Source organism: Ipomoea nil, unplaced genomic scaffold, assembly GCF_001879475.1.
Source record: "Ipomoea nil cultivar Tokyo-kokei standard unplaced genomic scaffold, Asagao_1.1 scaffold2036, whole genome shotgun sequence".
Classification (NCBI taxonomy): Eukaryota; Viridiplantae; Streptophyta; class Magnoliopsida; order Solanales; family Convolvulaceae; genus Ipomoea; species Ipomoea nil.
This window is the reverse complement of record NW_017618464.1, coordinates 4,360,235-4,387,356: the sequence shown is the minus strand read 5'-3', so window position 1 is coordinate 4,387,356 and position 27,122 is coordinate 4,360,235. Positions and strand designations below refer to the sequence as shown.

The 27,122-nt window shown below is 34.9% G+C and overlaps 2 protein-coding genes and 1 long non-coding RNA gene across 4 annotated transcripts; all 3 read right to left on the bottom strand.

Moving 5' to 3' along the window:
* Nucleotides 1-646: 646 nt before the first annotated feature.
* On the bottom strand, nt 647-9,290 carry LOC109147922. The gene is made up of 3 exons (XR_002048733.1): nt 9,277-9,290; nt 5,294-5,298; nt 647-723 (listed from the first exon to the last, which is right to left on the bottom strand). It is a non-coding gene; the product is annotated as an uncharacterized LOC109147922 (long non-coding RNA).
* A 409-nt stretch (nt 9,291-9,699) lies between these two features.
* On the bottom strand, nt 9,700-25,853 carry LOC109147666 (flavonol synthase/flavanone 3-hydroxylase-like). 2 transcript variants are annotated; one of them, XM_019295283.1, is made up of 4 exons: nt 25,842-25,853; nt 12,406-12,961; nt 11,988-12,318; nt 9,700-10,118 (listed from the first exon to the last, which is right to left on the bottom strand). In XM_019295283.1, exons 2-4 carry the CDS (start codon nt 12,900-12,902, stop codon nt 9,867-9,869), a joined length of 1,080 nt encoding a protein of 359 aa, XP_019150828.1. In that variant the 5' UTR covers nt 12,903-12,961; nt 25,842-25,853; the 3' UTR covers nt 9,700-9,866. The 2 variants fall into 2 exon arrangements, with proteins under 2 accessions (XP_019150828.1, XP_019150827.1); XM_019295282.1 differs by lacking the exon at nt 25,842-25,853 and having other exon boundaries at nt 12,406-13,114.
* LOC109147828 lies at nt 16,585-17,727 on the bottom strand. Its single transcript, XM_019295485.1, has 2 exons — nt 17,574-17,727; nt 16,585-17,231 (listed from the first exon to the last, which is right to left on the bottom strand). The coding sequence occupies exons 1-2, from the start codon at nt 17,725-17,727 to the stop codon at nt 16,585-16,587; spliced, it is 801 nt and encodes a 266-aa protein (XP_019151030.1).
* Nucleotides 25,854-27,122: the final 1,269 nt, after the last annotated feature.

The window sequence follows — 27,122 nt, the reverse complement described above, 5'->3', positions numbered from 1 at the left end:
ATAGAAGAGATGAGAGAAATATACATCTTCGTGTGTATCTCTCCCATTCGATCTTTCTTATATTATTATTCTTTTCGAATAATATATAGGTCAAGAGAACAAAATGGCATATTTTCAGACAAATTCTAAACACTCGTTATTTTGTGAATGAAAGTTAGTCTTAAAAAAAAAATACAAAAGAATTAAAGATGCATGACAATACAATGACTTTGCATTACTAACAATAAATCGATCTCACGTCTAAATTTTATTTTATAAATTATATAATTGTTGTTACGTTGTTGAATATTGAACAAAAATTTATAAATAGATTTTTGTTTAAATGTATACATGCGCAGAGCACACACATCCATGTTAACTAATTTAATCCGTTCATATAAGATTAATAGCTAGAAAATAAGAAATAATAAAAGAAAAAAGATAGAGACCAATTTTGTAAATATTACAAACTTTCAAATTTTGTAATATTTATAAACGGCCCTTCATTTTTTCCTTTAAAAAATTGTAATATGCTAGATCAATATAAGGACTAGTATTTGTCTACGCTTCTCAGTTTTCACAGAGCCTTGTTTTTATGGTTCTCAAGCCATATATATATATATATATATATATATATATATATATATATATATATATAACTTTGAACCAAACATTGGAATCTTATATTCCCATGCAAATATAACCTTAGTTATTTTATATAACTTGAACTAAATATCCCCTTAACTTTTTTACATAGCTACCAAATTCGTTTCTTAGTTGTTACAATACTGGTTCAATTCCTTACAAGGTTTCATGCAATCGTTATACCGTAGACGTTGGTCCTATACGATGTCGTTTTGAATTTTAATTTTGACGGCGACGTTTGTTGTTCACTTCACGTTACAAGTTTTTTTTTTTTTTTTTTTTTTTTTTTTTTTTTTTTTTTTTTTTTAAATTGTAAAGCATGTGTATATATGTATCTTGTGTTATGTATTTTTGTGTCTCATGTTATGCAATTCTGTACATGAAATAAAGTAAATATAACATGCGTTTTTATGTATTGTGCTATGCGTTTTTGTGTCTTATGTTATGTAATTCTGTACTTAAAAAATATTAATTATGTACTTGAACTAAAGAAAATATATATAAAACATGTGTATGGGTCTCGTGTTATGCAATTATGTACCTTAAGCATATGAGTTCTATACCTAAAATAGATTAGTAGTTGTGTAACACACAACATATTGTTTATCTTATTTTACGAATTTATGTCTTATATTATGAAATTATGTGTTACATGACATATATTATCTACATAAATCAGATTTGAGAATAAGTAAATATATAACATGTGTATGTGTCTCGTGTTGTGAGTTTTTGTGTCATGTATTATGAAATTCTGTATGAGTATTGATTCTGTACCTAGAATAATTTAAAATTTATGTTAAAACATGATAAACGAAAAACTACAGAATCTGTTAAAGTTTAAATATCAAAACGATATCGTTTTGATCCAGAGTCCACACTGCTATGTGCCTATATATGTGGATCCTGATCCACGATATGAATTGCAGGTTTCATGTTAGTAGTATTAGGACTCTATTATCATTAGTATTTGTTATCTATTGTTACTAGTATTCGTCTTGTATTAGGTTTACTATTCGCTACTATATATATTCCTGTACAGACTTATTATTTGATCATTCAGAAATATTATATCCTCATCTGGTATCAGCAGGTTTTTTTCTCTCTCTATGGCGCACCTCGGTTCTGATGGCGGTTCTGTTGGAAGTTCTGAACGGACTGTTTCTGAGGCCGCGCTTGTGGCACCCCTGCAGTCCGGGGTGTCGTTTTCTTCGGCTCATCACTTCGTTTCCATCAAGTTGACATCCCGCAATTTTTTATTCTGGCGTACTCAGCTTCTTCCGTTCCTGGATGGCCAAGGGTTGTTGGGTTTTGTCGATGGAACGTCCGTGTGCCATCCGTTTACTGCCCTTACTGTACCGCCTGCCGAGGGGGATGCTGCCGCCGTGACCTCGTCGGCTTTGTCGTCCGCCGCTCGGAGTGCATGGCTTCGTCAAGATAAGGCCGTGCTCTCCTTGTTGATCTCGTCCTTGTCCGACGAGATGATGCATCTCGCCATCGGTAAAACCTCTTCTCGGCACTTGTGGGTGGCGATCGAGCAGGTTCTCGGTTCGACGACCCGGGCCCGTGCCCTTCGGTTGGTGGGCGAGTTGCAAGGATTGCGGCAGGGGGATGCTTCGATCCCGGATTATCTTGGTCGTGCTCAGGTGCTTATTGAGGACTTGGCACTTGCCGGACGCCCAGTGACGCTGGAAGATCAGAATATGTACATATTCCGGGGCTTGCGGTCCGAATATCGCCCTTTGGTGGCGTCGCTAACGAGGGGTGCTCCGGTGTCTCTACCCGAGTTATCCGATTTTCTTGTTTCGCAGGCTTTTATATGTGTTGATGATGGTGGTGACGTTGATGCTGCTCCGGTCGCCATGGCGGCTCAGCGAGGTGGAGGTCGCTCGGGCGGGCAGCAGCGTGGCAGCGGCAACCGAGGCCGCGGTCGCGGCAAAGGTCAAGGTCGCGGTCGTGGTGGCGCCGGGGCTGTCCAGTGCCAGATTTGTTCCGGCGAAGGTCACTCGGCCGCTTCGTGCTATCGCCGGTATGATGGCGCCCCGGGGCCGCGGGCGCACGTTGCATATTCCGGTGATGATACGGCTTCGGTTAATACTCAGCAGTGGTTTCCTGACACTGGTGCATCGAATCATGCCACTCCGGATCCATCTTTGATGTCCTCGGCGGTCTCCTATAATGGTCCGGATCATCTTCGGGTTGGTGACGGTAAGTGTTTACCTATTGTTAGTACTGGTTCATCTTCGGTAGCCGCTTCTAAAACACTGCTTCGGTTGTCTGATGTTCTTTATGTTCCTGGGCTCTCTGCGTCTTTATTGTCTGTGCAACGGTTTGCTCGTGATAATAATGTCTTTTTTGAGTTTCACCCTGATTGTTTCTTTGTGAAGGATCGTTCAACCAGGGAAATTCTGTATAGAGGACCGGCTTCGGGAGGTCTCTATTCTTGGCCTGTCTCTCGTTCAAGTCCCGCTGCGTTTGTGGCCTCTCGTGTCTCCTCTGAGGTGTGGCATGGTCGGTTGGGTCACCCTCATCCGCGTGTCTTGCGGCAGATATTAAATTCGTGTTCTATTCAGTCTAGTTTTAGTGATAGTTCGGAGTTGTGTCGTGCTTGTATGCTTGGGAAATCCTCACGGTTTCCCTTGCCTCGTGTCAATACTACTACGTCGCATGTTTTAGAGCTTATATATACTGATATTTGGGGCCCAGCACCTTTTCTTTCTGTCAATGGCTTTCGTTATTTTGTTTTGTTTGTTGATGACTACACACGCTATGTATGGTTTTATCCTATGCGTTTGAAAACTGATGTGTATGCTATTTTCGAGCAGTTTCGGTCACTAGTTGAGCGTTCATATGGTCGTAAGATTGTCTCTATTCAATCTGATTTAGGGGGAGAGTATAAACGGTTGCACCGTACTTTTGTCTCTTTGGGTATTAATCATAGGCAATCTTGTGCCTATACCCATGAGCAGAATGGTAGAGTTGAGCGTCGGCATCGTCACGTTGTGGAAACGGGTTTGGCCCTCTTGGCCCAGGCTTCGGTTCCACAACGATATTGGGATTATGCCTTTGAGACTGCGGTCTATCTCATTAATAAGATGCCAACTCGCGTTTTGGATAATGATAGTCCTCATTATCGTTTGCATCGCTCTAGTCCTTCGTATTCTTTCTTGCGTGTGTTTGGCTGTCTCTGTTATCCTCTGTTGCGCCCGTATAATCGTAACAAGTTACAGTATCGGTCTTCTCCGTGTGTGTTTCTTGGTTATCCGCCTTCGTTTCGTGGCTATCGTTGTTTTGATCTTGCTACTAACAAGGTATTCATTTGCCGCCATGTGCGGTTTGATGAAACCGTTTTTTCCGTTTGCTTCTTCTGTACCTTCTCAGGTCTCTCGCTCTCGCCCGGTTGAGCCGTGGGGTGTTGGCGCCGTTCAGGTTGGCGCGAGCTCCGGTGTTTGCCCTGCTGGGCCGGATCCTCGTCCGGACATGGACACGGATTCCGGGGCTGCTGGTGCTGCTTCTGATTCCCGCACCGAGACTGCCGTGGCTCCGGATGTGGCAGTCCCGGGTGCCCCTAAGGCGTCCAAGCGAGGTCGCCGCACGGTGAAACTGGTTCCGCCTCGGTCTCATGTTATGGCAACTCGTTCTTTGGGACCGGCGCAACATGTGGCACTACTGACTGTCTCTGAGCCGACTTGTTATTCTCAGGCAGTTCGGTATCCGGAATGGCGTGAGGCCATGGATCTTGAGTTTAATGCCTTGCTTCAGAATCACACTTGGCGTCTGGTTAGTCGCACGCCTGGCATGAATGTTGTGGGGTGCAAATGGGTGTTCAGGACGAAGCGCAAGGCTGATGGCACAATTGAGCGGCACAAGGCTCGGTTGGTGGCTAAGGGGTTCAATCAAGTCGCAGGACGGGATTTTTTTGAGACTTTCAGTCCCGTTGTAAAACCCACAACCGTGCGACTTCTCCTCTCCTTGGCCGTCTCTCGCGGTTGGGTAATTCGGCAGTTGGATGTTCACAACGCCTTTCTTAATGGTACTCTTGCCGAGACAGTCTACATGCGACAGCCGCCTGGCTATGAGGACCCGTCACGGCCGGATGATGTGTGCTTATTACAGAGGTCGCTCTATGGTCTTAAGCAGGCTCCTCGCGCATGGTTTAACAGGTTACATGCTTTCTTGGCGTCAGTTGGTTTTTCACCTTCCAAGACTGACGTTTCTTTATTCATATACACTCGTGACTCTGTATCTTTATATGTGCTTGTATATGTTGATGATATCCTTGTTATGGGATCTGATGCTTCGCGTGTTACTCGGCTTCTGACTGACTTAGCCTCGGAGTTCAAGATTCGTGACATGGGTGCTCCGTCTTTTTTTCTGGGCATTGAGACAGTCTCCCGTGATGGTGGTTTGTTTCTTTCTCAACAGCGATACATGCGAGATATATTGAGTCGTGCAGGTATGGTGGACTGTAAACCGTTGGCTACTCCGGTGCCTGTGACTCGACCCGTTTCTGAATCTGTGGTTCCCTATGCCGATCTCACGCAGTATCGCAGTCTTGCTGGGGCTCTGCAGTATCTTACTGTCACTCGCCCGGATTTATCTTTTGCTGTGAATCGGGTCTGTCAGCATATGCACTCTCCGACTATTGAGCATTGGGCAATGCTCAAACGTGTTCTACGGTACGTTAAAGGAACTTTGCATTTTGGTCTTTTTATTCGCTCGTCCTCCTCTGTTGCGGTTCATGCTTTTTCGGATTCGGACTGGGCTGGTGATCCGGCTGACAGAAAGTCTACTAGCGGCTTTGCAGTATTTCTTGGTGGCAATCTGATTTCTTGGTCCTGCCGGAAGCAACGTACGGTTGCTCGTTCGTCTACAGAGGCTGAGTACAAGGCACTGGCTGACGTGTCTGCTGAGGTCACCTGGTTGGTTTCTCTGTTGCACGAACTTCGGTTGCCGTTGTCAGCTCCTCCCACTCTCTGGTGTGATAATCTGGGTGCAACCTATCTCTGTTCCAACCCGGTGTTCCATGCTCGTACGAAACATGTGGAAATTGACTATCACTTTGTTCGTGACAAAGTGGCAAAGAAGGAGTTGCAAGTTAGTTTCATTTCTACAAAGGATCAGCTGGCTGATGTGTTCACTAAAGCTCTCCCCGGTCCACGTTTCTCCACTCTGTGTGGCAAGCTCAATGTTGTTGCTGGTCCACCTTGTGCTTGAGGGGGAGTATTAGGACTCTATTATCATTAGTATTTGTTATCTATTGTTACTAGTATTCGTCTTGTATTAGGTTTACTATTCGCTACTATATATATTCCTGTACAGACTTATTATTTGATCATTCAGAAATATTATATCCTCATCAGTAGGCCTAGATATTAAAAGACCTATATATAATAGCATCAAAGAATCACTTTCACAATGATGTGAAATAACATAAGGTGATATAATGTTTGCATCATCGTGATAATGAAGTATACCAAATTTATTAGTAGCCAAAAGTTGAAGGTTAATTAAAAATACATTTCACCCTTAATTATATTATTGCACATAATGATAATTTATGCACTTGAAGAGTTGAAGGCAATTAATCACCCATAAAGATAAGAGAGAAAATAACACGTTTTAAAATGAATGATTAAATTTATAAAACATGATTCTCGTATTAGAATATCTCAAGTTCAAATTGTGCCAACATTTTTTCAGTTGAGTCTGTTACACTTAATTTTCTTTTTTTAATACGATATACTTTGCATGTGTACGTGATTTATGAATTAAGGTTTATACAATACACATCTTTAAATTAAATAGTGACTGAAATTATTTCTTCTTGTCATCTAAAAGAAGGGGACGGAGAAAATAACACATCATATTTTTGTTTCATAGGAAACATTCAATCTCATCCGGATCGGACCAAATCCAAATCCCTAACAAATCATACTTAGGACTATTTGGGATCAAGTCATTCTCAATCATATAAAATTTAAATATATGGATAATTTGAAGAACCAAATTCCAAAGTTGCTAAGATTAATTATTGGGTCGTTGAATACGTACTTTTCATGTCTGAAAACTAATTTAATAAATACATAAAAGCACAAACAAATTAAAAGCCATTATCTTTTCTTAGTGAAAGATATTATTATTAAATTACGATTATTTATTTATACAGAAAATATATGTGGTTATACTAGATATAATCATGTATAAAGCACAAACTATTTATACACTTGTTATAACAATAATTGTGGTAGGTAATAAAATATATATATGATTATTGTTGTAGGCAAGTTCAGTCAAATTGGGTGTACTATTGGTTCAAAATTAATAAGCTTTTAAATTTAATCTCTGATAAGAGATTAACCTTCGTGGTGTGAGCCGTTCAGTTATAGACAACCTAGCTAGGCTAATTTACCTTTTTATGATTCTTTGACGACTAGAGTTACAAGCTAAGACAAGTTTCACTGCATATGTGATTGTACCTTCTACAAAAAACACTAGTATGTGATTGACACCTCAAAACGCAATCACAGATATATGATTGTACATGTTACAAAAGACCCCAATAGATAGCACCCCCATAATTAAATAAAAAAATATGTGATTTTATCTGATACAAAAGACACTAGTATCTGATTCACATCTCACACTCATTGTTATTCTAACATGTGATGTTTGATTTGGGAATTAAATGTATACAATTTTAGGATTGGCACTTGTCAGTGAGAACGTAACATTTGACTTTAAGGAATTATTAAATGATAATAAAATTATAGCAGCATCCCCTAGCTATCTAGCATGATTTAATAATATTAGACATAATTTTATATATGATAAGAATCTAATAATGAAGGCATGGCGCCTGTCACCTTAATCAAATGCATGCTTTTTCAAAAATGAATAATCAACTTCCCACTAAATTTTTATTTTTTATTTTAATATTCAATGGGAATGGTATTTAGTATATATAAAATGTTTATTCACCCTAGTGATTATATATATTTTATAATAATAACAATAAATTATTTTTGTGATGAGAATTATTAATTAGTGTTTTTTTTTTCATGAAAGAATCATATTCTATTTTAGTATCACAATTCAAAGAAGGAATTCTCATTGTTTGGGTATATGTTTTATTGTTACTCAAAGGTTGAATCCCCACCCTCAAGGGTCCTTCACGCCTTGACTGACATAATATCTATGAGGGTGTAAATCATGATAGCTCAGTTGAATACAAAGGTTAGACCTTTGTTTATTGGCACAAAGAGCCCCTCAATTTGAATATATATATATATATATATATATATATATATATATATATATATATATATAAAATTAGGCAAATTAGCGATGTGTTTATGTGTTTAATGTTTATAAACTTAATGTGGATATAGTTCTATAACATTTTTTTTTTCGAGAATGAGTTATCCCCTTGCAAGGAGAATAGTGATTCTAAGGCCACCCCTGGTATTAGGCTATTCCTGAGTTCTCAAGAATGACCTAAATTCATTAGTTGTTTAGCATTAAATTTTTTATTTATCCCTATCAAAACACCTTTTTATCACTAGTACGACACTAATTGCATCTCTTTCAGGTTAAGCTCTTCAACCTTCACAAGAACCAATCTCAGTTTTACATCTATAAAAATCGAACGGATCAAATCAGATTTAAAAAAACAAAATGCAATGATATTTTTGTAATTATCGTCAACTTCACTTTACAAACTTGAACACTTAAATATGCATTCTGTAAATATTAAATATGCAATCTTGGATAAATTTTAAAAAGACCATGAAAAGGCTAAATTCTAAATCTAAACCGCAAATGCTAGACCCTAAGCAGTAAAAAGTGAACCTCTAAACCAAATAAAATCAAATAAAACAAAAACTCAGCATAAACTCTAAAATCCAAACCCTAAGTGAAATGCACTTTCGCATTTTTGCAAGTGCAATATTTTAATACTAAATGTGCAAACCTAAAAAAATTATGAGAAATGCAGATCGATTTTTTAGTGTTCAAGTTTGCATAATAAACTTGATGATAATTACAAAAATACCATCACATTTTTTTAAATCGAATTTGATCCAAGAGTGAGATTGATTATTAGCTTTTTCCTAAGAACACGTTCACATTTGATCCAACACACACAAGCAAAACTAGATTTTAACAAATAGTCCATATGAGGTGAATGTAAATTAAAGTTTGTGTAATTAGAATATGAATATTTTGTTTGTGAACAACTTACACGTCAGTATTTTCTTTTACTACTGTAGTTGTTATAAAATAATATTATTCAAAAATCTTATGTAACAACAACAACAACAACAACAACAACAACAACAACAACAACAACAACAATAATAATAATAATAATAATAATAATAATATTATTATTATTATTATTATTATTATTATTATTATTATTGGATTTTCATATCTTTTAAAATCATATTCCATATCTATTCCTTAAACTAACCAAATACTAGAATAGCATTCCTAAAGTCTATTCTTTCATGGAATCAAATAATAATATAAAATACAATTGTTATTTTCTTTGTCTATTTCATTCCATAGGGAATATCATTCTTATTCAATCAAAATTCATTCCCTGATCCAAACATGCTGTTACTCTTTAATTATTTAAAAAGTAATGACTAATTGATTAATCATTGATATATGCATTAAGTTTAATGATTCATTTTTTTTATTTTATATTTATAAAAGAATGTTACAAATTTAATTCATGTACAAATAATATCGTGGACCCTGCCACCCTGATCTAAATTATATATTTACAATTAATAGATTATATACATGTTGAAGGTATATATATATATATATTGTAGGTAAATAAATCGAATGTACATAGTATATTAATTATAAGTACATAATTTAAATTATGATTTAAAATGTGCATAATAGACGTACTCTACCCCAGAATAGATATCATGAACATTGGTCCATTATATAATTAATGATTTGAATTCATGCATCTCCATTGTAAAAAGAACATTCTTTGATTTATAGATGTACTTGGACATTTCAAAAGACATTACCAGGCCAAATTGAACACTGCCATCCAAAATTTGATTTTTCTACTTTTATTTTTCATTTAATTATTATTATTTTTGTTTATACATATATATAAGGCTACAAGATTTACAATCAATTGGAATGAGCATTGAGCAATACATAATAATTATTTAACGCTAATTAATGACACTAAGTATATATACTTATGTGTATTATCTTGGCGATTTTGTAGACTGCCCTATCTGTGATTTTCCCCTAGGACCCTTCGTCCTTATGTAAAGTCTATACTCGTTAAACGTCATCGCCGGATATAATGGTGGATTTTCCGGTGTGATGAGCTCCTTCATTGGTTGTACAAGTAACTCTCCCCTTGGATTGTAAAAATATGCCAAGGATACACGCTCTTCATTTGAGTTAACAATCACTCTGTGCTCAACGCTTTTGTACACTGCATTGCTTAGTACCTACATAAATATATTAAGTTTATAATTAAGTACACGAACATAATAGTGGGGGCAGTATTGACTTTTTGTGCTTCAGTAGGTTAAAAACATAGTTATGAAATAGATACTGCATTGTAACAGAGCCCGTAGTACTAAAAAAAAAATATACACAAACATAACTAATATAACCTTAAATAATTTTTATCTTAAATGGAGCAAGTAACCAATCTTAGAAGAACACGTACCCAACCTAATTAGCGTATAATCGATACGTACTGCTAATTACATAGTCATGTACCTAATTTGAAAATATTAATAGTGAAGAATCAAATTTGATACATGTACAATAATTACGGAACCAAAAGCAAAAATTTTTCCTTAAAAAATTTCCTTTTAATTTTCCCTCTATAGTTCTTTCATTTGACTACGCCATGTTGCTTCATGCTCCAAAAGATAGTTAAATACACCTCATTTGTTGAGTGTCAAGCAAATATAGGTACGTGTATATATAGCCTTAACCCCCCCACCCCCACCCAACACCCCCCCCCCCCAAAGCCACACGCACGTGTGTCCCTTGACCGAATATAAAGAATACTATTACTATTAACTATTAAGTAAGCTAGGTTTTGGGTTCGAATTGTGTGAATGAAATGATATACATTAAGAAAATTATGTGATTTAGAAACAACGTTTTCTTATATTTTTTTAAGATTTTTTTTTTTTTTTGGTGTTAAGGAAATTCATAGTCGTTATTTGAGAGTGTGTGTAGAATAAATCATGATCTTGTGTTATAACTTACAAATCATACAAGAGAGGTAATCACGCTAGAAAGTTGTTCATATGTCACTATTTAGGAAATATAATTACAAATCATAATAATTTAGTATACACCAACTTTATTGTTGATTATTTTTGATGCATAACATATAATAATGATTGAGTGAATGGAACACGATTCTCATACTAAAAGATCATAACGTTTTCTTAATATGATTTACCTTTTATGTGTAATTTATAAGCTATTGTACAAAAATATATTTATATAATGCACACATTTAATTAATAATTATGACTTTCTCTTATCATTGCTACTTAAATATGCGTTCGTAGTGATCGAAACTCGTTCGTTTGTGTGTGAATTCCGTGGACGAATTTTCTTGTGACACTACTTCACGTGATGGGACAATTTTCAAAATTTGCAACTTGATACTTAAATCTTTCTGGAAAATCGACAAGACAATGCACAAGCAACACTTTTTATTATTTTTATTTCTGGTTTTTTTTTTTTTTTTTTTTTTTTTTTTTTTTTATAGTAAAGTCTCTATTAAATGAATGCAGCTGGAAACTATGTAGCTATCAGACATCGACATGACAATATTATATAATTATAATAATATAATAATTATAAGGGAATTCTTATATATATATTTGAAAATCATATATATTGTTATTATATGCTATTTTTCGACGGGCAAGAAAAATGATTTTATTTTTTTATCTTATTGTGGGCATTTACTAGTTAGGGTCATAAGGTAAAATTTACCTAGTGCACACGATAATAACTGTAAGTTTCCCTTATCATTAAAAAAAAAAAAAAAAAAAAAAAAAAAGAATGAAATTGTCATATAATCTAATTACGTTCCATATATTCTACGTATTTTGACGTTTTGTACAAGATAAATATACGCACGTTTACAATGTTTGTTTCTTTATTTTATATTTTAATGTTAAATAATTTTTAAATAGGGAGTGGCCATTTATATTTTATATCAAAACGTAATTAAGCCCACCATGTGATCATGTTTTGTCCATAGCAAGCAAGTAACTCCAAGAAAAAAGAAAAAAAAAACACTAATAAAAAATCTATCAAAGCAAAAAGTTGAAAGTTACCTGAATTTGATCCCCAATATTGACGATGAAAGCATGCTGGGCCGGTTTAACGGTGATCCACTGGTCGTTCCGGCGGACTTGGAGGCCGGCGACGTGCTGGTCCGGCAAGAGGATGGTCAAGCCGCCGGGGTCGGAATGAGAGGAGAGTCCGAGGGTGAGGTCCGGTTGGGGACATTTTGGGTAAAAATTTATTCTTAAACAAGCTCCAATGTCTTCCCCTCCAAACGCCTTTTGCAGACAACTTTCGTGTAGTCCGAGGTTAATCGACAAAATCTTCATTAATTTCCCGCACAATTTTACCACTTGGTCAGAGTATTCTTCAATCACTTCCCTAATAAATAAACAATTGATTTTGATAAAACAGTACTAAAATTAGTAAATTATTAACAATTTTGGATTGTGTAAAAATTTTGGGTACCTTAAAGAAGATGGAAAGGCGGGCCATTTGTTATGGTCCTTCAAAGAAGAAGGGAGATAGTGAAGGAAATAGTAATCACTCCAATCAAGAATGGCGCCTTTCTCGACGCCCAACCGGCTGCCGTAACCCTCGTAAGTGGTCGGAGAATTAGCGTACGCGGTTTTCACATCCATGGGTTGGTGGAAGAATTCGCGCCAGACCTCCCTGGCTTGGTCCATCAACTCCGGCCGGACTCCGTGGTTCACCACCTGGAAAAACCCCCAGCTCCGGCAAGCCTCGGAGACCTGCTCCAGGACGGCGGGGTTTACGTCGCCGTCGCCGTCGAGAAACTGCTGGAAGTCGATTAACGGGATGTTGACGTCGGCGGCGGCGGCGGCGGTTAACGACGGCCGGTCTGTTGGCGGCTTGACGTACCTGTCGGGGATGGTGCCCAGACCGCTGTCGGACAGCGATTGGACGCGGACGATTGGCTCGGGCCAATCTCGCGGGCAGTTCATGTCGGAACCAACGGATTTACGTCGTCGTCGTCGCTAAAATCAAGTACGATCGATGGTGACTATTGGGTGGTTAGTTGGGTCTTGAATTTGCTAGGGAGAGATATATATCATATATGTCTATATATTTAAAGCATGCAGGTAGGGGTGTGGGAAATGGAGGTTGAGGATGGGCCGGCTGAGTTGCTGACTAGCTAAGAGAGTGACCCTGGGGATGGGGGTGGGTAGGGTAGGGTGGGGGTAGGGGCAGGGGGAGAGGAGAACACATGAAATACATGTGGCCAATTTGGGAGTTGTGTGGGATTTGTCTTACTTACATTCACACATTTATCACGTACACTACTTTCAGTATAAGAAAATACTTGGTGTACTCTCATTTTAAACGTCTAACTTGTACTCCTCTCACATGCACTTGATGTAAATATTTTTCTGTAGATCCACATGATGAAAATAATCAATTCTGATTTGTCACCTCAAAGAATATAAATGAGAGAGTAGAATTTTGGGAATCTATATAGTAAAACTCCTCAGTATATTGTAGAAACTAGAAACGTACTGGTACTAGCTGCTGATGTGGATAACGGAAAAGTACACATTATTGGTGTAACGACTCCAAAGCTATCAATATTCATGCAATATGTTAACACTTTAAAACGGTAAAAATTTGGATGAGACCGTCTCATCAATCTTTGTTTGTGAGACGGGTTAAATCAAGATGAAATCTTATATATAAAAAAGTCAGATATTTTGAAGAAAAAAATTAGGAATAAATTTTTCAGATCGCCCAATAAAAATGACGGCGTATTGGTCGGAAGAATTTAGCCGGATGCATTTAAGAGCTATATAGTAATAGAGCCGATTCGAATTACGATCCAGATCATTTGATTTCATATAAACATTATTGTTACTTACCTGTTAAAGATCATGTCTCTTTGGTATCCCATAACTTAGCATTAAATACGATATCAATACCCTTTAACTTATCACTTATAAAAGGAGTTTAAGTTCATATCAAATCATATGCTTCACATAGTTTGGAAAATACACAGATTATGTACAATTGAAATACATATATAAGGAGTGTGTCTTCAATGACCATGAGATTTGCATTTCAAGTTTTGAGTAAATACAACATACATTATCAGTAAACACAAGTGATGATTTATTTCGTCATTGCAGGGGAATGTTTTGCATGCTCGAGAGGTTTGCATTTTTTTTAGTATTGAAATTGTGAACTTTTAAAATATAAATTGGGGAAAATAACACTTTTTCCTCCTGTGTTATATGCTTATAGCACTTTTTCCTCCTGAGTTATTCATGCATTCACATTTGCCCTCTCAATTATTATAGAAGTGGCGATTTTTCCCCCTGATAATATTAAATGGACATTTCTACCCTTAAAACAAATATTTTATTTATTTATCTTCTTCAACAAATTATTGCTTATACGTAGGGATGACCACGGTTCGGTTCGAACTGAACCAAACACTATAGCAATCAAATTAAAAAACTTCGGTTATAAACTTATGATTCATAACATAACCTAATACTTGGGTTTCCGTTTATTAAAATCGTGAACTGGAAAAAAATGGATCCTGAACCGTGAACCGGAGGTTCAAATCGGAAAAACTACTAGCAATAGCTTAAATTAGAATTATAATATTTGCAAATAGTGTATGTTTTTTTTCCGCATTTATATTGACTCTTACATATAAGTATATATAATCGCGATTTGAATTTTATTTTGAACCGTCGGTTCACGATTTTGGATCTAATTTGAACGGTTGGTTCAAACTTTCTTTTAAAATTTTATTTTTTTATTTTTAAAATATTATAAATTCAACACTTAATGTATTTTATTTTTTTCAAATCGTGGTTATAATTTGGTGGAGAAGAAAAATAAATGAAATATTTATTTTAAGGGTAAATATGTCCATTTAATATATCAGGGGGGGAAAACTGCCACTTAAATAATTTAGGGAGAAAAAGTGCTATAAGTATATAACAAAGGGGGAAAAAGTGCCATTTTCCCATATAAATTGTGTTTTTAAGTTTTGGGAATTAGTGAATACAATATAGGGTAATTACAAATTGTGATTTGTGAACTTTTAAAAGGTAAATTGCGAACGTTTAGTATGTAAATTGTGTATCTTATACAATAATTTGTTACCACATAATAAAGATGGGGCGAGTTGGGATTTTAGATGCGAGTTGACATAAAGTACATTTTTAATATATTGAATGCTTTTTTTTAAGGTACCATATATTGTATACCTTCAATATATTAAAAATAAACATTTACTATATTTTGTATAATTTGTCTTGTTTATTAAAGAAGTAAAATATCTAATAGAATAATAAATTAAGTGGGTGACTACAAATTAAACCTTAAAAACATTCACCTAATTCTCTATGTCTATAGCTTAGCTTATACTCCTCTGTCCCATTTTATCTGTCTTACTTAATTACTATACATGGATCAAATCAACTATTTCTTCTTTGTTTATTTTCTTTATTATTTTTTACTTATTTTTAAATTTAATTTTTTATGTTTAATAGTACTTTTAGTGTATTTTCTAAATATATAAATTTTGTATACTAATACTAAACTTAATATTATAAAAAATTGGATTAAAAATATCTTCAGTCAAGCCTTGTTAACTGAACCAGACACATAAAAAACGGAAGTAGTAGCTTATAGCTGCAGCGCAGCCACTCTCATCCTCCCCGGCAAGGCGGCAACCTAACGCCTAGCCACCCAGCATCCAACAAGGCAACAATATAGCCTTTGTATAAGAATTCTACTACATGAACTCCCAAATTCTACTCCCTCATTTGTACTCTCTGATGTGGCAAGCCAGGATTGGTTATTTTCAACATGTGGGTCCACAGAAAAGTGTCTACATCAAGAACATGTGAGAGAGAGTACAAGTTAGGAGTATAAAATGAGAGTACACCAAATATTTTCCTTTGTATAATTGATCGTACAATGTAACATTTGTCATAGCAACGCAATCAGTGGCTACTACTGTACCAAATAACGTCAAAGAGTTCTACTACATATACTTCCAAATCTTATTCCTTATTTCAATTTTAGGGCAAATTATGCTGTGCAACCGTGTGCACCATGCATGATACACAAAGTTGCAAAAACGACGTCGTTTTGACGTCCGGCTTAAATAAAAATAATAATTCAGTTTGCCGTTAACGTCGTTATGTTGTGCATAATTTGAACTATATATTCAGAATGAACGAACTATATATCCAGAATGAATGAACTATATATCCAGAATAAATGAACTATATAATTCAAATTATGCACAACATAACACCGTTAACAACAATCAAAACTGAATTTTTTTAAGGCGGTGTGCGGTACACGTCCATTTCCGGTACGGTACGAACCTGTACCGCCGGTACATTTTCAGAACGGTTCGTGACTGTTCAGTTCAAATGACTGTTGGGAGGATTAATTCAACTGTTACGGAATTAATTTCAGATTAATTCCAATTTTGAATTACAGCATTAATCCTCATATTCAATGATCTGTTTTGAAGGTTTTGAACATGGGTTTGAATGCGTAAGTAAATGCTATTTCACCATCTTCTCCTATATAAGAAATAGTAGTTACAGCAGAATTTAACATAGTGAAATATTTTTTTTGAAAGGAAAATATGAAACTTCATTAAGCATCAATAAGAGATGAGATACAGGTTGGTGGCACAGTGAACCGCGAACCTAAGCCAGACATAGAATCCGTAGCCCGTGGTAAGACATGAGCTAAATGATTCACTGACCTGTTGACATGGCGAACACAGAAGTTCCCAATGTCTGAGGCAAGCACTCGACATTGCCTTACAATCAAACCAACATAGGAACGGTTCAAAGCAACAGAATTAAAAGCTGAGCAGAAATTTAAACAATCAGTTTCTAGAATAACATTATTAAAGTGATTGATCTTCAACCATTTGAGAGCTTCCTTGACCGCCATTGTTTCCGCCATGAAAGGATCATTAAAACAGTTTAACTTCGCACCATAAGCAGCTACGAACTTACCCTCCTCATTTCGTACAACCACACCAACTCCTGCACCGTTAGTGAAGATAGCTGCATCAACATTGCATTTTAGGTAGCCCGCTGGGGGAGGACTCCAGACCGGTGGATTAGACCCAGTTCTGCTACCTCCAGCCTGACCGTACGCCTGCATCCACAACAAACATGTAGCATCCACATGGCTTTGCATGGAAGACAAAGATGGAATGATGTTCCCCCATACTGCCTCATTCCATGAAAACCAAATAACCCAGAGAATCGCGGCCACCTTCATCATATCTGCAGAAATGAATGAAATATAGTGAAATATAGAACATAGACAATTGTTTTCTAGCTTCAAAATATCTGCTTCTACTCCTCTCTTAGTCTACTGTGTTCTAAACTTTGCTCTAGTTCGCTGGGTTCAAAGTTTGGGTGCTCAAACGTTGAAGGTAGCAAATAAGGTTTTAAGGAAATGAACAATTTCGTTCAAACTCGTGCTAACCTCTAAACCGAATCTTTCATCCTTTCTTTTCCAAATATTTGCCTATATTTTTCATATAATAATAATCTTTTTATTATTTGTGGGGTATACCAACAAGAAATTACCCAACAAACCATAATTCAAATCTTATCAATGACCAAAAAGCACTAATGCATAAATATTTAGAAGTTTGTAACTTAGCTGAGTCACATTTAGCGATCTATCTCCTCCACTCATTTCAAAGGCATGAGTGAGGGATTGTTTGGGTTTGGGTTTGGGTTCAAACCTGATCAAACAATTAAGTGTCGCCATTACTACAATTAATTCCTACAAACATTAAATGGCTTTCAATTGTCAGCTCAACTTACTTTTAATGTCAATGAAATATTAAGAAGTTGATTATAATTGGAGAGCCGTGATTCAATTTGATATATCCTTTCACCTTTCGAGGTGTTACGCCGACATGAACAAACAACGACAGTGACCCCATATGCTGTTGGTATTCAAGGTAGTGTGCTGTTGAGCTGTTCCATCTTTTATTATAAAAACTATTGGAGCCACAACTTTCCATGCATATAAGTTTAATAAATGGATAGGACCGGATTAAATGGCCATCCTCCCTACCCCAACTAGCTTTTTTTTTTTTTCTTTTAAAACTCCGAACTGCAAACGTGCTGAATTCGTTCGTCTAGTGACATTACAATACTCAACAATAATTTACTTGTTGCAACTTAATTGGTTAGAACACACACATACACATATATATACATGATGAGGACATGGCCCCAGGGCCCATTTTACTAGATAGATCTTGGTCCAAGTGGGGGTGGAATTAGATTGGCCGAAATCTTGTTAGATTAGGAAGGCATGGTGACCCAAAAAGGTATAAAAGATGAGAGAGAAAGACTTCGCCGGGTATATTTTTGTGTATATTGTCATGCCCTTTTTCCTCTTATTTTTCAGTAAGGGTGCGTTGAAACCCAGAAAATAACTTCTGCAAAATATTTTCCGGGATTTTCGTGTTTGACAAAAGGAGAGAAAATGAGGTCAATGGAAAATGATGTCTTAATCAAAGGAAAATAGATATGTTTTAGGGAAAAATGACTTCCTTTTTTTTGGGAAGTCATTTTCCACCCCCCCCCCCCCCCACCCGCCCTCTTCATGCCTCAATCCTCCTCACGCCTAGAACTGTCAATACGGATTGGCGGGGCGTGTCAAAAAAGCCCGCTCCTTGGCGGGCTTAGATTTTACTAACCCAGCCCGCAGGTCCCGTCACTTCTTCTTTTTTTTTTGGGTTCTTAACTCTTATGTTGTTAGTTTGATACTTTGTTAACTTTTACTATTTGTACACTCTAAAAATAATTAAAATAACTTGTTACATAACTAACATAAGACATAGTTCATCAAACATTAGGCATTATTATTACATAATACATAACAATAACTATAAAGTCCATAGTCTAGAATTTTAAAACATTAAACTAGGGTTATGTTTATTACTTATTAGGTTATAGTTAGCTTTTATAAAATTATATATATATATATATATATATATATATATATATATATATATATATATATAAAAGAAACTGGGTAGAAAATTCAAAAAAAAAAAAATCTAGATTGTGAAATTTTCTTGGAGTATTTGGTAATGAATTTTGATACAATTTTTTCCAGATATGAAGTTCAGTAAGTCTATAACATACACACAAATTTTCATATCAATCCAATGCATAGAAGTAATTTTCTCGAATTTTTCCCTTAAATTGCGTCAGACATAATTTTTCTGGACAGCACACTACCAAGAATTTAACGAAATTTTTTGTGATTACTGGAACATATTTTCAACCAAAATGTTTTTTTGGATATCAAGTTATATAAGTGTAGGTTCTCCAAAAAAAAAAAAATCAAGCAAAAAGGAGTCCAGGAAGTATTTTTTTCCAAATTTATTTTTTCAACTGCGCCAGAAAGAATTTTCTCGGATAGTAAAATATTTTTTTGATGGCTATTTTATCCAGATCTGACATTTAAAATGGTTTCCTGGCCGGAAACTTCTGGAAAACCAGTCTGGCCGACTGGTTTCTACATTTTTTTGCAATATCATTGAATTAAAATGTTGAAGTATACAATTCTATTCATTTTCCGGAAAATGAACCAAACACATAAAGACAATTTTTCTTTGTGCAGCCAAACACAGAAAAGGAAAATATTTTCTAAAAAATGACTCATTTTCTAGAAAACATTTTTCAGAAGTTATTTTACTGCTTTCCAAACGGAGCCTAACTTTCAACCATTGATCAACCTAAATGGATGAATCATATCAGTTATCACTTTTTACTTGAGAGATTGTTCACACTTGAACCCTCACACACACATATGAAAGAAGGGAATGACCATATGTGAATAAGTTTCTTGTAAAGAAAAATGTGTAGATTAATTACATCTATCTAGGTTGAGCAACAATTACGTTGGAAAATAAGTATGAAAGGGGAGAAACTGTTGTGACATTTTTGTAATTATTAAGTGTTTAATTTTGATAAATGCGTAATAGTGCACTCATGATAAATAATAGTGCACACACTTGTGTGCACTATCACTTATTTGTAAATGCACTATCAAGCGATTCTAAACGCACGGTAATAATTACATAAATGTCATTGTATTTTGCTGTAATTTTCATCATTTGATTATCACAAATGGACGGATGCAATTAATCTGTACTTTTTACTAAGAAGGTTTGTTCTCACTTGAACATTCTTCTATATACACATCAAAATCAATGTCTCTTTAGAGCATCTCCAAGGGGGACACTAAATCTGCAAAAATCAACGCCAAAATCCCATCCCACCATTTTGTTGAGCTCCAACTAGCGTCATCCCTGCGCCAAAACACCAAAATATTTGGCGTTGATGAACAGTGGTGCGGCACTATTCATCAACGGCAAATGTGGGAGGGGCTACAAAATTACGTTCATACCCTTATTTCTTTTTCTAATTCCAAATGTATCCTTATTTGTTTTATATGTACTTTTTGTATTTTGTTAAATACTTATATTTAAAGTTTGTAATAATAAATATAAATTGAGTTAATACCCAAAATCGTCCTCGACTATAATGGTTTTTCTCAATTTCGTCCTAAACGACTTTGGTGACCTAATATCGTCCCAGACTTTTGTGTTTCGCTCAATTTAGTCCCAGACTTTTGTGTTTTTCTCAATTTAGTCCCTCATTTGTTATTCTGTCCATTTGGTGTTAAATAAATAGACAATTCAGTAATTTTAATATTGACATCTCTTTTACTCATAGACATGTGAACTGCGAAATCCTTTTTTTTTACGAATTACCCCCAGAATTACTCCTAAAACTGCGAATATAAAATTTGATTTGCAGGCCCAGGAGTAATTCTGGGTGTAATTCGTACAAGAAAGAGGAATTTCGCACTTCACAAGTTGAAAGTAAAGAGAGATCAATATTGACATTACTGAATTGTCCCTTTATTTAACACCAATTTGACGGAATAACAAATGGAGGACTAAATTGAGCGAAACACAAAAGTCTGGGACGATATTAGGTCACCAAAGTCGTTTAGGACGAAATTGAGAAAAACCACTATAGTCGAGGACGATTTTGGGTATTAACTCAATATAAATTATACCATTTTAAATGTCTCATTGAGGCGATCGAAACAAGACTAATATTAAATATATATTAATTAAATTTTCAAATACATGTTTTATGTTAAATGTACTACATGGTTTATGCTATATTATTATTGTGGAATAAACTAAATTTTCAAAAATATTGTTAAATTTGATTTATGAAACAAAAATTAATAAAAATTATTATTTACATCACAAGTTATGTTTTATATTAAACTAATTAAGTTCGAACTAAATTATAGTAAACTAATTAAATTCGAACTAATAATTGAGAAATCAAATTATTTTAGTATAAAAATTTGATGTTTTGGTGTTTTAGTGTAAATGGGTTGGAGATGAATAAAATTTGGTGTGAGAATATTCTATTTGATATGAATCATATCATATGATATTTGGTGGAGAAATTTAGTATTTTGGTGTAATGTAGGTTGGAGATGGTCTTAAAAATACTGGTATAAATTTAAAGTTCTCCATTTAATTTAAAATTATACCATATATAAAAGACATCGATTCAGATTAGGACTTTAAAATTTTTCATATATACATAAACATGCCTAATATATTAATGTAGTACAAATGTACAATGTGGACTTTTATTTGCATTTTTAGGTGAGAGAAAGGGTGGACAGATGACAGTGAAATGTGTTTTTTTTTTTTTCTTGTGTACTTTTGTTTTATTAGTACACAACATCATTCAAATATATTTATTGTAATTAATTGAAAGTTTTTATAATGTTAGTATCCAATAAGTTAAGACAGATAAGTTTGTACACATTATAAAAAACATCTCTTTTTCTTCTCTCAAAAGGTTCAATCCCCAACCCTAAGAGGCCCCACACTCCGATCCGACAAAGCATTGTGGGAAGAACATTTCTTTTTCTTATCAAGATGGGAGGGGGAGACCGTACCCAAGCTTAGACACTCTCCCTCGCTCTACAGACACTCGTCACCCACACTACAAGAAGGGAAAGTTTTCAATTCCACCAAGTTGGCTTGCTGTTAAATACCCAAGATAGAAAAGAGCATCCGCCACCCTGCTTTAATTTGCTCACGGTAAATTGCACAATGGATATCCTCCAACCCGACCTGTCCACCCAATTGAAAGCAGCCTCAAGTAAACTTCGAATTAGATCTCTTAATATGGTATGCTCATAGATCCAATTCATTACATTCTTAGCATCCGATTGAATTTCAATATCCCGAACACCCTTTCTCACGCCCATTTTATAGCCCTCACAATAGGTATGGCCTCGGCACGGTCGCATCCCCATAGTTTTCCCTACCCATAAATCCTCCCCTCCACTCCATAAAAAAACATCTTTAAGTGTTTACCTATCAATTTATGTCCAATATGGAGAAGGGGAAGCTTTCTCATGTGTAGCAGAATCTATTGGAGATGTTGTTTATGGATTCCTAATATCACCACAATTGAAAATGGGAATGGAGATATGAAAGAACCTTTGTTGGTCCACCCACTTTTAAAAGTGGGATAATCATAGTATTTCTTTCCTTTTTATTTATTTATTTATTTATTGTGCAATGTGCAATAATAACGTACACTTTATTATAAAATCTTTAATTATAGAATAATGATTATATATATTTTTTACATTGATCAGAGGCTAAAATATTCTATTTGGATCAACGCTTTACCTTAGTTATCTGCTGAAGAAGACAGAACATATATATAAGCTACAAGAGAGGTGAAAATTTAATTTAGGTTCCTAGAATCAGACACTAGTACGAGGTTACTATTTCTGAGTTAAATAAAACTCAAGACAAAACATTATTACATTAATTTAAACAAATAATATAACAAATTAACAGTGCTTTCCACTGCACTTCAATCTTTTCTGATGTTGGTTTAACTTATCTTTTTCTTTTTATTTTTTTGAGTAACAAGAAAATCCGCAACTACTATTCAAGAGTGTATATTAGGTAAATTTCTCTATTGTGTAAAAATTCACAAACCACACAGAATAATAAGTAAATCGCACTAAGAAAACTATGTGCAATGTGTTCGACTAAGAAAGTGTTGGCAATAATAATTAAGAAAGGGTTGCGGTAAAATAAGGGGAAAAAAAATAATGGGACCAATTTTATAAATATTACAAACTTAAAATTTTGCAATAATTATAAAATTGACCTCGTATTTTTATTTTTATTTTTATTTTTACAAAAATACTCAAACATTGATGAACTATGATGATTGACTGAGATCCGTCCTTACCTTTTACAGGATGTGAGTCGTCCACCTATATATGTGTGCGCATGCATGCACATACACATTATAAGGTATTCCCATCATCAATTGGATTTCATTACGTAAAATTCGACTATTACTAGATAGAAAACTTAACCCAGATATTTTTAATTAATTTATTAATAGTCCGCTTATCAACTGTCAATGGATTTGATAATATATTTGTTTTAATTTCAAAATGAAATAATGAAGAGGGGAAGCAAGAAATCAAGATTTTGACATGTCTAGGCTTAGTACAAGCACTTTGAAGCCATTACTAATAGAGTAATAGTCGGATGGATCTTCAAAAAGCGTTAGGGCACATAAGTGAAGTGCACTCAAAATTTGGGTTTTGTTGGTGAGGACAGGCATATGAGGCAGACAGTGCGTGGAACTGTCGTCAACTCACAACACAAGAAGATAACACAAAATTTGAAACATGTGATTCTCAATTGTCAGATGGTCCGATCCACTCCCACTACAACCACACAATATGTAGTGATTCTTAATTGGATTAACGTAATTTCATGTACAGCACACATGTTGTCGTAACTCGCAAGTATTATCATTCTTTGAGGCTGAATGGCAACCAGTCATCAAGTGTAATGCCTTGCGATTTTATAACGCATTTAAAATATCTCCATTGATTTATATTTCCAAAGTGAATGGTAAGTCCGCTCTCAAAACATTAGTCTAGTGAGTAAAAAATATCATTTATTTACCCATAGCTAATCAATTTAAGAAGATCAATAGGCCATTCTAAATATAATCATTCTAGGGGCTGAATGACAACCCGTCATCAACTGCAATGCCTTGCGATTTTATAACACATCTAAAATATCTCCTCTAATCTATATTTCCAAAGGGAACAATAAGCTCGCGCCCAGGATATTTATATAATAGATGAGAAATATCATTTATTTGTCCATAGCTAATCGATTCAAGAAGAACAATAGACCACTCTAGAAATATATAATCATTCTAGAGGCTAAATGGCAACTATCATCAACTATAGTGCCTTGTGATTTTATAATAACCCATATAAAATGTCTCTTCTATATTTCCAAAGGGCACACAGTAAGGCATGCCTCCAAGACGAGGGGGGAGATTATCAAGTTAATAGTCTGACCAACTTGATTGAGGTTACTCCCAACACAACACCCCTTATTGCTTAGATAGTAATAATGTTGGATATATGGTTGTAAAATACCCAATAATAATCCTACGAAAAGATTATTATTTGTAAAGGAAAAATTTGGGAAGGATGATCGTGTATGGTGGGAAGGGTGTTTTGTACGAGTTAAGCGAAACATTCTTTCCTTAAAACCTTATATGTTACCTCCCACAAGTGCTAGGAGCGTTGTAGATTAGGTTTTCCAGGATAAAACGTACAACGATTCAATTGTTTGAGTACCCAAACAATGAACCCGGCGGATTAGAGCAAGGCTAGAACACAATTGGCTAAAGAAGAGAGTAGAGGCAGAGAGTGTTTTGGAGAGAAAACATATTTTCTGTGTTGTGTAAAATTTTGCTGCTCTACTTCTCCTTTTATAGGATTGTTGGAGTGAATAGCATTGATTTTGGCATTCAAAACTGATTCAAAATCAGTTTGTAACTCCTGAAACAGCATGCCACTAAGTGAGACTAAATTCAGAATTAGAATTAATGTAAGATTAATTCCGTAACGGGTGAATTTAATCTTCACAACTGTGGTAGGTGTGGTTTCGTGCTGTGCCGGCGTGGCGGACACGAATTCAAGCCTGAATCAACCTAACATTTTTAGTCTCCCTTTGGGATTTGATTTGCACCCCCTGCGCGCGAGAGAGAGCATCTATACTATACAATTCAATAAGTCTTAAAAGTGCTCTTGTATAAATAGTGGTGCAAACCGACTTCCCAAACCAATGTGGAACAAAAGCTTCACTTTTTCCCTTCATTTTTCCAGGCCAACTCAATGGGTTTACTTTGAGAATCAATATCTCATTCATCCATTATCCATTTTGAGCGTACAATATATCAATATCTTCGTCTCACTACGAAGAACCTGAATTGACCCGACCCAAATTAGAAGTGGACTCCACTAATAATTATACCACAAAATAACCACTTAATATGTCATTGTAAGCTATTTTTTCCAACAAATAATATCTCCATGTATTTTCGAGTACAGCTCATCAACTGGTTAACTACCTCAAAATTTATACTTTGTTAGGAAGCACAGGGTGTAAGAAGATATAAATTTCGCCTTGTTGTAGGAATTAGTATGCATTAGGAGTCTATAAACTAGTTGAGCTACATCCGCAGTTTCGTTACTCCTCTAGCCCCCAGGGGTAGGAGTTGTGAGGTGGGATTCAAACTTAAGAATACCATTGTGCTCATGTTCTTAAAAGTGTTTTTGCATTCTCGTTCTCTTATTTCCATTAATTTCCAGTTTGTCTCTTGATTCGTAAGGTTTTGCATACGAACATTATAAATGGAGCCGCAAGTGTTGAGAGAATTTGCAAAATATGATTCGATAATCAAAACTCAAGTTCGATAGAAACTATTATTAAAAAACAAACAAACAAATAAAAACACTATAACATGCTATGTGAGTTAATATCTAAGTTATCGACTATTAAGACTTCACTATTTTACTTCTAAACTATCAAATTTGTCCAATTTTATTCCCAATTATGCAAATATTAACCAAAACAATCCTCATTCTAATTTACCATCAATGTTGAAGGGTAAAAATAAATGAGGGGAGGGTGGCGCTGAAAAAGACTAGGGATGATCTAATTCCTAGCCAAATCTTCCTGCTAGAGACTCGAGAAGGCAAAGAATGAGAAATTACATTTATATCCTCATTCTTAACGCTACTATTTGGATTTAGGATCATTTTAAGTAAAAATTACATAATTAAAGATAAAATTAATAATCAAATATCAAAGTAATGAAATCTTAATAATCAATAATCGAGGACCAAATCAGTTTAACGTGATGTAATCTAAGACTAATCATAATTTGGTAGACTCTTTTATAATGGGTCAAACACGTGAATGGACCTACATATAAAATAAGGAAATACGAAACATATTTTGGATACGAAATAAGTGGCAAATTATACTATAAACTAGGATTCGTACATTGTAGACCTTAGTTCAAAATGAAATTCAGATTATTTACTTGTAAATAAATTGAATACGTACATACTTTGTTAACTGCAGGCACATAATATACCGTTAACATATTATATACTTACAATTAACATATTATGTGTTTATAATAAAAATATTATGTATTTATAATTAATATATTATGTACATTCAATTTATTACAAATACATAATTTTTAAGTCGAGTCCACAATCTAAAGTAGACCATGCTTCATGGTATAACAATTAAAAATAAGTGGAAGGTTGTTCGAATGCAAAGTTACGCTGTCACAAAGCCCAATCCATTTCAAGCACACAGTAAAAGCTTTAGTCAAGGCCTGCGTACTCATCTTGGGCTTGTGATACAAAGCCCATTAGCAATTTCTTTGTGAATGCCAAGCCGTATGGTCTCGGCAAATTATGCCGTGGAACCGTGTCTACCTTTCAAAACTTAATATAGAATTTTGTAATTGTGAATATGAAATTAAAAAATTATAAACATAGAATTTTATAATTATGAACATAGAATTCAGTAATTATGAACATAGAGTTTTGCAGGGACGGAGCCAAGAATTTTGTTAAGACGGGGCGAAGAAGAAGGGACGAATCTATCAATTTTTTCAAGTGAAGGCGAAACATTAAAACAAAAGAGATCATTTAAAAAAAAAATA